The sequence below is a fragment of the Gymnodraco acuticeps genome, unplaced genomic scaffold (assembly GCF_902827175.1).
Source record: "Gymnodraco acuticeps unplaced genomic scaffold, fGymAcu1.1, whole genome shotgun sequence".
Classification (NCBI taxonomy): domain Eukaryota; kingdom Metazoa; phylum Chordata; class Actinopteri; order Perciformes; family Bathydraconidae; genus Gymnodraco; species Gymnodraco acuticeps.
In genome coordinates, this window is record NW_022991747.1 from 62501 (window position 1) to 75343 (window position 12843).

The 12843-nt window shown below is 37.6% G+C and overlaps 1 protein-coding gene across 1 annotated transcript in view; it reads right to left on the bottom strand.

Moving 5' to 3' along the window:
- The window catches only part of LOC117534924 (receptor-type tyrosine-protein phosphatase N2-like), a gene marked incomplete at its 3' end in the record, with an annotated part of 93144 nt that overhangs the window by 55580 nt on the left and 24721 nt on the right, over positions 1-12843 (bottom strand). Inside the window, exon 3 of the mRNA XM_034199197.1 lies at positions 5755-5868. Within this exon, the coding sequence (XP_034055088.1) occupies positions 5755-5868 (114 nt within the window). The remainder of the gene's footprint in view (positions 1-5754; positions 5869-12843) is intronic.

The following is a 12843-nucleotide window of genomic DNA, read 5'->3' on the forward strand; positions in this document are numbered from 1 at the left end:
GGCTCCTTATGGGTTCTGCAATTTCTGAAGTGCTCCCCTGTCAGACGAGACATATACCACGTGATGACACGTTAGGCTCGTGTTGTGTTCAAGGACCCTGACCTTGGCCAGGAAAAACAGGCACTCGCTTGTTTAATTTTTTTGCGGTCTAGATTTCTTAATTTTTTTTATTTTTGCGTGTGTTTATAAATTACCTCGAGGGCCGTACCAAATTGTCTCGCGGGCCATATCCGGCCCGGAGGCCGGAGGTTCCCCACCCCTGATTTAACCCTTCACATTCCAACAGAAACTGAATAGGCAGATTCAAAGGATTTATTTCTTTGGAAATGTTATTTTAAATACAATTAAATCAAGTTATTTTGGTAAAACTAATGAAAAATAATAATATAACTAAAAATATATTATTTTGTAGAATATCTTAGGCCCTCCGAGAGGGCCTAGAGGGCCCTGATGGCTCTGCTTTGTGCACTTTTCCCACAGAGATAACTACAGATTATTGTAGGCTTTAGCATTTAGCTAACGTATACTTGCAAAACCCCAAAATGTGGTAGTAGCTAATAAAGTGGCCCTTTCCGTTGTGAAATGCTAATGCTAGGTTTTTCCTGTAGGTTGTTAGCTAGTAGGTTAGTGCTAAGCTTTACAAAGAATAATAATAGAGCATGTACATTTTTCTTACAGTTATAACTTCTTATTATCGTAGACGTTGTAAATAATGCTAACGCTAGGTTTCTACTGTAAGATAGAAAGTCTGTGTTAAACTCACATTTGATAGAGCATATTAATACAAAATGTAGTTTATTTCTATATTTTTGTCACTAAGATACCTACAGATTATCATTCTTACTTCAAATGTGGGGAAATACGGTTGCTAGACTATTAGATATGTGGTGTTTAGGGGCAGTGTTTGGCAGATTAAATGCTAAATATATATATATATATATATAAATATATAGCACATTAAAATGAATACACTACAGTTACTACCTCATGTGTGTTTCTCTCTATTCCAGTCTGCCGTTTTGACTCCGCAGCGTTATGACAGCAGCAGTCTGGCTGTGGTTTCACGCCTTGAATACTAAGGTGCTGTGTAATATAAAAGTAATTTGCAGTGGGATGACAGGGGCGTTGCATTCAGAAGGTTTTGTGGTGAAAATGTAATAGCAAACATCGAGATCTGCCGATGGGGGACGCAGGCAGACAACCCTTTTGTTCAAGGGTCAATTCCTATTGATCTCAATGACATTCTGCAGCGAGGTTTCTACCTGATGGAAGATAAAGAGGGTTGTAAATCGATTTCATTGACGTCCCCTCCTTCTTCAATTTAACTTACAGTACAATGGCGTCTCAAAGATGACACTTCAATATAAGAATAACCAGTGCATTGTGGACTCATGCGGAGATAATGCAAGACAGAAAAGGGTGGAAATGATTCAAAGCGATGATGTAATGTCTGCAAACACAAGGTCAGACTCTCTCGATGAAAAGCATTAAAAAATGCCACACCACCTCTCTTCTTATCCTCTCCTTTCACTCCCATTTGTTTCTTTCTGAGCAGTAATTAGAATAAATGTGTGGTCTCGCCTTGCTTAATATTCATCGCTGCTCCCTCTTTTTTTTCTGATTTCCTCTGGCTGACTGCTTAATGATTTTCAACAGCGGTTCACGCCTGTTAAAAGATATTAAGCTTCAGAGTGGCCTGCAAAGCCAATTATATTTGGACATTTCATGTTAGTGGTCACGCTCCATGTTAAAGGAGTATACTGCCCCCTGGTGGCTCATTACTGCACTTACACCTGCAGAGAAAATGCACAGAAGCTCCATTTTATAATATTTCTGGTCTGTAATTTCCTGCAAATGCTTTATTTTTAAATTCCTGAGACAAGGGAGTGAGACTGTTCATTTAAAAGCACTGTTTTTGCATTACTTAACATACACTTACTATCAAATAACGTATTTCTATCTTGGAAAATCTGTAAAGATCAACATATTAAGACGCTAAGTCACCGTTTGGGTCTTTTATTCCAACATAAATCACTTTTTGAGGCATTTTATGGGCAGAAAACACCTTTCCAAGTGTATGTAAGACACTAACCATGCAGATTTGTTTTGCATTTACAGCAATGGATCTATACTAGCAGACTGTCTGGAGGCTTCAGTCGTTTCTGTTTCCCACACTCCAAAAACCATCAGACAGTACAAGACATGAATTTTAAATCAGCCATATCAACGTGACCGAACTAAATCCGAGAAACTAACCCTTAATTTCCTCAAATGAGCTCTAAAGTCTCTCCTGTTATGAAGGCGTCTTATTGAAAATGCCCTGAAGATGTAACATGTTATTGATTGAGTACCGGAGACTTTCTAATGTGATTACTTTGCACACCGCACTCTTACTCATAGGTCTAAATGTCCCACCAGCAAACAAGCCAACTGGACTGGTTAGGCAATAATGTTAGTGACAAATCAATGACCCGAAATGAGTCACATGACCTGTTCTTGCTCTATGGTTTCGAGTGGGGTATTTGGCGTCAAACGATGGCAGCTGACAGGCAGGGTTTCTGTAATCCTGCTAGTAATCTCTATTGTCTCTTCTATATGTGACAGTAATCCAGAGATGGCAGAAGTACACACATCCTTTACTCAAGTAGAAGTACAGATACTCGTGTTTAAAAATACTCTGGTGAAAGTAGAAGTACTGACTAAACTTCTTTACTCAAGTCAAAGTAAAGAGGCTTTGAAGTGTACTTCAGTAAAAAGTACCCATAACTAGCAGCTGTTTTAAAGAGTACCTGACCTCCCTTTATATTAATAGAACAATAATGTCATTGTTAGCTAATGAATGTTTCCATGCTGAACAACGGCAACATGACAACGTTTCCATTGGTCCCTCTTCTTTAGAGAAGACCAGGAAATGATGGATACACGGATCGTGTTCAAATCAATAGGCACGCAATGACTCTAAAGAATAATGATCACGCATCAAACACACATTCAGACTAAAGGAACCAGCTGTTTGGAAAATGAGAGAAGTAGAAAGTACAAGTATTTGAGTTCAACATGTAAGAAGTAGAAAGTACAGGTATTTGAGTTCAACATGTAAGAAGTAGAAAGTACAGGTATTTGAGTTCAACATGTGAGAAGTAGAAAGTTCAGGTATTTGTGTTCAACATGTAAGAAGTAGAAAGTACAGGTATTTGAGTTCAACATGTGAGAAGTAGAAAGTACAGGTATTTGAGTTCAACATGTAAGAAGTAGAAAGTACAGGTATTTGAGTTCAACATGTAAGAAGTAGAAAGTACAGGTATTTGAGTTCAACATGTAAGAGGTAGAAAGTACAGGTATTTGTGTTCAACATGTAAGAAGTAGAAAGTACAGGTATTTGAGTTCAACATGTAAGAAGTAGAAAGTACAGGTATTTGAGTTCAACATGTAAGAAGTAGAAAGTACAGGTATTTGAGTTCAACATGTGAGAAGTAGAAAGTACAGGTATTTGTGTTCAACATGTGAGAAGTAGAAAGTACAGGTATTTGAGTTCAACATGTAAGAAGTAGAAAGTACAGGTATTTGAGTTCAACATGTAAGAAGTAGAAAGTACAGGTATTTGAGTTCAACATGTAAGAAGTAGAAAGTACAGGTATTTGAGTTCAACATGTAAGAAGTAGAAAGTAAAGGTATTTGAGTTCAACATGTGAGAAGTAGAAAGTACAGGTATTTGTGTTCAACATGTAAGAAGTAGAAAGTACAGGTATTTGGGTTCAACATGTAAGAAGTAGAAAGTACAGGTATTTGTGTTCAACATGTAAGAAGTAGAAAGTACAGGTATTTGTGTTCAACATGTAAGAAGTAGAAAGTACAGGTATTTGAGTTCAACATGTAAGAAGTAGAAAGTACAGGTATTTGAGTTCAACATGTAAGAAGTAGAAAGTACAGGTATTTGAGTTCTACATGTAAGAAGTAGAAAGTACAGGTATTTGAGTTCAACATGTAAGAAGTAGAAAGTACAGGTATTTGAGTTCTACATGTAAGAAGTAGAAAGTTCAGGTATTTGAGTTCAACATGTAAGAAGTAGAAAGTACAGGTATTTGAGTTCAACATGTGAGAAGTAGAAAGTACAGGTATTTGAGTTTCAACATGTGAGAAGTAGAAGTACAGGTATTTGAGTTCAACATGTAAGAAGTAGAAAGTACAGGTATTTGAGTTCAACATGTAAGAAGTAGAAAGTACAGGTATTTGAGTTCAACATGTAAAGTAGAAAGTACAGGTATTTGTGTTCAACATGTAAGAAGTAGAAAGTACAGGTATTTGAGTTCAACATGTAAGAAGTAGAAAGTACAGGTATTTGAGTTCAACATGTAAGAAGTAGAAAGTACAGGTATTTGAGTTCAACATGTAAGAAGTAGAAAGTACAGGTATTTGAGTTCAACATGTAAGAAGTAGAAAGTACAGGTATTTGAGTTCAACATGTAAGAAGTAGAAAGTACAGGTATTTGAGTTCACAGTAAGAAGTAGAAAGTACAGGTATTTGAGTTCAACATGTAAGAAGTAGAAAGTACAGGTATTTGAGTTCAACATGTGAAAGTAGAAAGTACAGGTATTTGAGTTCAACATGTAGAAGTAGAAAGTAAGGTTTGAGTTAACATGTAAGAAGTAGAAAGTAAAGGTATTTGAGTTCGACATGTAAGAGTAGAAAGTACAGGTATTTGTGTTCAACAATGTGAGAAGTAGAAAGTACAGGTATTTGAGTTCTACATGTAAGAAGTAGAAAGTACAGGTATTGAGTTCAAACATGTAAGAAGTAGAAAGTACAGGTATTTGAGTTCAACATGTAAGAAGTAGAAAGTACAGGTATTTGAGTTCAACATGTAAGAAGTAGAAAAGTACAGGTATTTGAGTTCAACATGTAAGAAGTAGGAAAAGTAACAGGTATTTGAGTTCAACAGTGTAAGAAGTAGAAAGTACAGGTATTTGAGTTCACATGAGAGAAGTAGAAAGTACAGGTATTTGTGTTCAACATGTAAGAAGTAGAAAGTACAGTATTTGAGTTCAACATGTAAGAAGTAGAAAGTACAGGTATTTGAGTTCAACATGTAAGAAGTAGAAAGTACAGGTATTTGAGTTCAACAGTAAGAAGTAGAAAGTACAGGTATTGTGAGTTCAACATGTAAGAAGTAGAAAGTACAGGTATTTGAGTTCACATGTAAGAAGTAGAAAGTAAAGGTATTTGAGTTCAACATGTAAGAAGTAGAAAGTACAGGTATTTGAGTTCAACATGTAAGAAGTAGAAAGTACAGGTATTTGAGTTCACATGTAAGAAGTAGAAAGTAAGGTATTTGAGTTCAACATGTGAAGTAGAAAGTACAGGTATTTGGGTTCAACATGTAAGAAGTAGAAAGTACAGGTATTTGAGTTCAACATGTAGAAGTAGAAAGTACAGGTATTTGGGTTCAACATGTAAGAAGTAGAAAGTACAGGTATTTGGGTTCAACATGTAAGAAGTAGAAAGTACAGGTATTTGAGTTCAACATGTAAGAAGTAGAAAGTACAGGTATTTGAGTTCAACATGTAAGAAGTAGAAAGTACAGGTATTTGAGTTCAACATGTAGAAGTAGAAAGTACAGGTATTTGAGTTCAACATGTGAGAAGTAGAAAGTACAGGTATTTGTGTTCAACATGTGAGAAGTCAAAGTAAAAAGTCATCAGTAACGAAGTATTTGTACTCCACAGTAATCTGATTACTTCTACAGCAGTATTTACCTCTGTGAGCCAGTTTCTGAAGCAGGATCCTGAGGCGTTGCAGAGCAGAAGAAGAAATATCGTATGTGTACAAATCTGCAGCCGCCAACTCCTGACAGCGTCCAAACACTTCATCTGGAAGAAGAGAAGAAGAAAATGGGTTTATGACAGGTTTGTTTTAATAAAATTAGACGTGTTGACCCAGTTGAAATGCTCTAATGGTGTTTATTAGACAGTTTAGCTGAATACTCAATGCTGATTGGTCAACTTTGAACATTCTGCAGTCTGTTATTTTCCGCTAACAGACCATTTGCTAAGGAAAGCAGATTGCTGCACTGCTGACGTCAGAGAAATCAGCAGAAGGAGACTGTGGAGACGTGTTGACCCAGTTGAAATGCTCTAATGGTGTTTTTTTACACAGTGTAGCTGTATACTCTATGCCGATTGGTCAACTTTGAACATTCTGCAGTCTGTTATTCTTCGCTAACAGACCGTTTGTCAGAGAAATCAGCAGAAGAAGACTTTGGAAGTGTTTAAAGACTTGGACAGTTACAGAAAACTTTGATCAGTGACGTTGCTGTTGCAGAGAAACGGAAAAAATCATTCTTAGCAAAAGCAAAACTATCTAACTTCCTGTTTTGAGACGGATACTTTCTGACATTTCTTCCTCCAAAAGCCCAACGATAAGCAGCGTTGGTGTCAGGAAGGACTTTTATCAGAGACCCCGTTAATCTCCCTATCAATCAATACGGGTTGCTAGGCGACTTACGGTCATCTCTATCAGCTCCACATCACAAAGGCTGGTCAAACCTCCGAAAGCAGTGTGGAGAGAGAGACATCTCTTTTGGCTCAAGTCACTCCTGTCAGATATACTTTGTTACTGTACATTTGTATTTCCACATGTATATTTTTTAATGCCATTTGAGATGTTTACATTTTGGATTGTTTATCAAGTCAAAGTCCACTTTATTGTCAATCTTTCAGTTTGTGTGTAAGACAGAGATCGAAATACCGTTTCCCACAATCCAGAATACAAAAACAAATATATATAAAAATATGTATGCAATTATTTATACTCTCTAATTTCCCTTATGTACAATGCCTTGTCTTCTAATGCTGCTGCAACGCAAACATTTCCCAAATTTGGATCAATAAAGTAATTATTTTCTTATCTATTATCTTATGAATCCTGCAGAGTCAATCTGTGTGTGTGTGTGTGTGTGTGTGTGTGTGTGTGTGTGTGTGTGTGTGTGTGTGGTCTAGCATTACTATACTTGTGGGGACCTAAATCTGTTTACACAGTCACGTGTGGGGACTCGTCTCCCTTATGGGGACAAATAGGAGGTCCCCATAAGGGGAATCATTAATTTTAGGGTGAACACTTGGTTAGGTTTAGGATTAGGGTAAAGGTAAGGGTAAGGTTAAGGGTAAGGGTTAGGCATGTGTTGGTTATGGTTAAGGTTAGGATAAGTCTCCAGGAAATGTAATGTCCCCTGAAGTGATGTATACGTGTGTGTGTGTGTGTGTGTGTGTGTGTGTGTGTGTGTGTGTGTGTGTGTGTGTGTGTGTGTGTGTGTGTGTGTGTGTGTGTGTGTGTGTGTCATCATGCATACTACCTCGTGTGATCAGATGGGATGTCATGATGTGAATCAACACTCTGTCAAGCACCACAGCGTCCCGTTAATTAGGCCCAAGATGTCGGACAATGGCAGCAAACATCAGTGCTTGGATTGATGTTCGTTGACACGTCGGGGACTGTGTGGTCGTTCAGCGTAAAGTAAACACAAACAAAAACACTGATTTCCTGTCTCCTCCTCCATAATATCTCTTAATCATCTGTGGGATTTGACATGTTGACATGAAGAGAGGGACAACCATTGCATCAAAAGAAATTCTACTTTCTTGTTTATTTCTAGTCTTTTAAATGTGTATTATTCATGCCATGTCTTTTAAGCTGCTGCAACACAAACATTTCCCAAATTGGGATCAATAAAGAACTTCTTATCTTATCTTATCAAGAAGAACAACATTCCTCTTTTTTTTTTTTAAATCAAGCAAGATCACTTTTCTAGTTACGATCAACGCTTTGCAAACCCCAAACATGTAGTAGCTAATGAAGTGCCGCTAGCCTAGCATCTAAGCTAACACTTGCAGCTGCTAATAGATTACATTTTTCTCACACAGAGATAATTATAGATTACTTTAGATTTGAATGATGATTATAGCTTGATGTCAGGTACTAATTTGAACTCTAATTTTAAACGAGAAGCGGGTCTTTTCCCTGATTCCCCCCCTTCGTCTGCGACCCGTTTAATGACAGCTCTGTGCAGGAAGTCGCCCGTGGGAGGAGGTGAATTAGCACAGGAGATATTTGGGGATATTTACCAGAGTAGAGGAGAAACTTCCACCCACACATGCGTCACAGACGTCTGAAAAGCAACAATCCAACCCCTCTCTTCACTGACTTCCGGTATGATTTATTTGTGCTAATAAAACACGTATTATGTAAGAAACAAGCGGGGGATGGTGACAGGAAACTGGTGACTGCTTCACGCTCTGCACTGAATCCCTAATTGGTTTCCATGGCAATCGGTATCATTGAACACTTCCTTCTCCGGTGTGCAACCAGACAGTCATGCAAACAGGTTAAAAATAGAAATGAGGTGTTTTACTACCAGGAAATCCTTATATGGCACACAATTACTCAATGCACATAATGCATGGTGCACATAATGCATGGTGCACATAATGCATGGTGCACATAATGCATGGTGCACATAATCTCTATCAAAGCAGATCAGAACCGGTCGTTTTGAATGATTTTCTGTCAAGCTCATGGAAATATTAAACTGATAAATGCATCAATTTGTGACGGACAAAAGGCTAAGGCTTGTTCAAATCAAGAACAAAAATGTACAGCGATTAAATATAAGATAATACTTTCTTAAATATGTGAGACAGTCGTCGTGCGTTCGATCATTCTGAAGGGGAATGCATCAACAGATCAGAACAGAGACGCTTGCTATCGATCTTCTGTCAGCTTTAGGGAGATGTTAAGCTGACAATGCATCAATTTGTGACGGACAACTGCAATGCAAATGAACCTTAATCAATAATGCATGAAACAGGGCCAAAGAATCAATCACTCAACAACTCAGTGTCACTTAAGGGAAGCCACGTCTGGATAAATGCCACGTTGACAGGACGATTTCACCCCAAAAGAAGTTAAATCGCTGTAAATCCAGACTCTGCTCTGACAGATAACGCGACATCCTGCTGCTGCTAAAGCTGTTTCCACTGTGAAGGCTAACACTGAGGGGTAAGAGGAGCAAACACTGCAGCTGCCAGTCAGCAAAGCTTGGCTCAAAGGCTGTGTCAGGAGGACACAAATGAAGACGTATCGAGACAGGTGTATCTGCCGAAAAATCAATGCACAAAGACCGGCCAAATCTAGTGTGCTAATAAATAAAAGAACAAGCTTAAAGAACAGATTATTCAGCAGCGTCTGAACCCTGTGGCTTTGAAGTGATAATCACTAATGCATGTAAATACAGAGAGAAATAAACATGAACACACTCCCTGTTCAATGTGGCTGTGGAATATGAATTATCTCTATTAATACACCTTGTTTTTATCTTAGAAACCCCATTATATCCCATCATATTGCCTTTTTGTGCAGTCTAATAATTGTAATGCTTACTTACTTGTTGTAATTCTTAGATTTGCACCTACTGTGTTGACATTTTTGCAGATTGTTGCAGGCATTAAGCAATAGAAGCATCACCTTAATGATTTACAACTCAAACACACTGCAGATATTTGAATTATCTGCATTAATACACCTTGTTTTCATCTTTAAAATCCCATTATACTTGCCACCAAAGAACCTTTTTGTACAGTCTAATAATTGTATTTCCTCTTGGATTTGCACCTACTGTGTTAGCGCTCTAACAGACATTGAACAATAGCATCACCTTAATAGTTTAAATCTAAAATACTCTGCAGACAACAGAATACCCACCAGTCGACAACACACTGTTGATTAAGTGTTAAATACGAGACAACTGGTGCCCTCGAGGACTCTGGCAGCACTTATCCTCTGTACTTTAACTCAGATTATCAAACCAGTAAAAGACTCTGGAGAGTTGCATCAAATTAAAATGCATTTCCTGTCTCAGGGTAATCGCTTGGTGTTTGCTTTTAGAGGAACCTCTGAGAGTACTTCCCCTGCAGATTGAAATAAACATTTGAAAAGGCTGGATCCTAAATTAGACACGACAGAAGCAGCAGAAGAGCTAATGATATACGGAGGATGGTAATTGAGCTAAACCATCAATCACGCTAACTACTACTGTAGAAGAACCTAATAGGACTTCAAATAGACTTCTTTAAAGAGGATATCATGTGGAAAGTAGAGCTTAATTCATTACAGGAATGAACCAAGATATATTCAATTCGCACAACTCACACGCTGCAAAATATAAGCAATGCCTTCTATGTTAGCTCAAGCGCTAGCTAGCGTAGCTTTAGCTTCAATTTGTACATACTGTACATTATGGCTTGCTCTAACCACATTTAACTAAAGTAAAACCCATGGACAAACCTTCCTTAGGTGTGTTTACCTTCTTTTTAGTTGATTAGTTATCTTTTTATAAGGTGATCAGATTTTCAAAATGAAAACCGGGGACATTTTGAGTTTTGCGGTCAATGTCTCATTAACATCCAATTTTCTTCACTGTTAAAGAAAAAAGGGGGACAATTCTGGTTCAATGTAATTCGAACATTTGAACTGTTGGATTCAAACAGAAGGACGGTAGCTCATATATGAGACTTCAAAGGTCTTTTATTTTGAAACTCTACATCAGATGGTCCTGATTCTCTCTGAGTGACTAGATGGGGTCTCCTGCTATCACCCTGGAGTGAAATAAGTATTTGATTGAATTCGAGTGACTCTTTGATTATGGACGGTTTCCATTAAATAATAATCAAAATATAGATGGACAATAGATCTCATTTGAGATTTTAAACAGCATACATTTTAAATTGTGCTTCAGAAAGTAATGTTATTTTAGGAGTGTTGTGAGATGGTGTCAACATCAATTGAAATTAGTCACCCAGTGGAAATGTCAGATGTCTTCACAACTGTATCCTTACATTTTACATTCACTCAGTTATAATGTGGTGGTTATACGTAGTTTGTTTTAAATTATTATTGATCACATTATATAGTACATATTTCTTAATTTAAGCTCCAGTATATATGAATATGTGTGGTGTGTTTTTTAGGTATATGTGTTATTGACCGAGTAAACGCTTTTATTTTGAAGGCAGTTTTTACAGGCCTCTACCCGACTTTGTATCCATCTGTAGTGCATTATAACCTCATGTCTGTACATCGCTTTGTTAGCCCTGTAATTAGCATGATTAGCATGTTGCTATTGCCCACATGTGCTCCGAGTCTTGTTTACAATCACCTCTAACTCATATTAAAGGTGATTAATACTTGTATAATTAGTGTTTAATGTTATGTATGTGTGTTTTAATTGTAGATAGCTGTGTAGGATATATTTTGCATCATGCAGATTGCAGTATGCTTATTATGTACACAAAGCTACCTCTTGTATATCTGCACAGCTTTCCACTTTTCATACCAATACTGCACATATTTGATCTTATTCTATGTTATGTTTAGGAGCATTGTGTCACATCATACTGTAGTTTGTTGGTATATCTGGTGTAATTAAGGTGATTAATACTTATGCAATTAGTATTAAATATGTAATGTATGTGTGTTTTAACTTTAGATGGCTGTGTAGGATATATTTTTGCACATTTCTACACATTTGATTGTTTGTTGAATTTGCACTATCCTCCTTTTAATGCACAATTTCATCGTTGTAACTTTACTCTAAATATATGTCTATTCTATGCTATTTTTTGTTTGTTTTTATGTCTTTTACTGGTAACTGTATTCTGTGTGATATCAATGTGAAACACTTTGAACTGCTTATCGTATGAAAGGAGGCGGTGCTATACAAATACAGATTATCATCATTAGACCTCCATGTATGAAATGGTTTCTGATTGAGCAGCTTCTTCCCTTCCCTCCTCCTCAGCTGATCTCCATGGCAACAGGAAGAAGAGCACGGTTGTTTTTTCCATCCCAGAATAACCCAGGTTACTCCTTCAGGGACGAAGTGTCAGACCCAGTTACCCACTCTTCCTCTTTGTGTAGATTGTGTGCCGAGGTGTCTGACGACTACAACTAACCACCAGGTTCACATATATAAAAACAATGTGGTTAACGTGGATAACAACACTACGAATGCTTCTGACAATATAAAGCAGGATATTATACATTCATTGTGCAAGGAATGGATTATTAAATATTGAATTGACCCAGTTACTCCCACTCGTCCTCTGTCTGCTGCTCGTCATCATCAGGCATTATTCATGCTTTGTTTCCTAGTAACTGTAATTATGGCAGACGGTGTCCTTTTTCATAATGCCTATCGTTAAGTAAGGGATAATGTGCAGCAACGCGGTCATTATGGGGAAAAGAACACCGACAGGCTGATCAGGAGCCCGATGCGAAGCGGAGGGATCTAGATCGGCATGAAGGTGTTCTTTTCCCCATAATGACCAAGTCGCTGCACATTATCCCGCATGGCCACATTCTCAACAAAGTAACATTATGAATCCCAATATGAATTGAAATGCTTTTATGGATTTAGAAAATTATTTTATTGATTTAAAAAATAGTTGTATTGATTTAAATTGACATGCATCCGCTAAGAAAAATAGTCCGTTGTTACCGTTTGAACTAACGTAGCAACGGCAGGAACTGCTTCGATAGCGTTTTTGAGGAGCTTTTTGATTACAGATTTGAAAACATCGCTGCTTGCTTTAAAAGTAGCACACTTCATTATGTCAGACCTTGGGAAGTATCTAGATATCCCTGCCCTAATGCCAAAGGAACTGGCAACTGAATATGTGTCGCCGTTTGATGTCTATGTCTGGACCGCTGCGTAAAAAGGAGGGTTCCTGCCCGTTACTTCTGCGCTGTTTTTCATGTCCCAACTGTATACAGTTAAATCGACCGGACTTCTT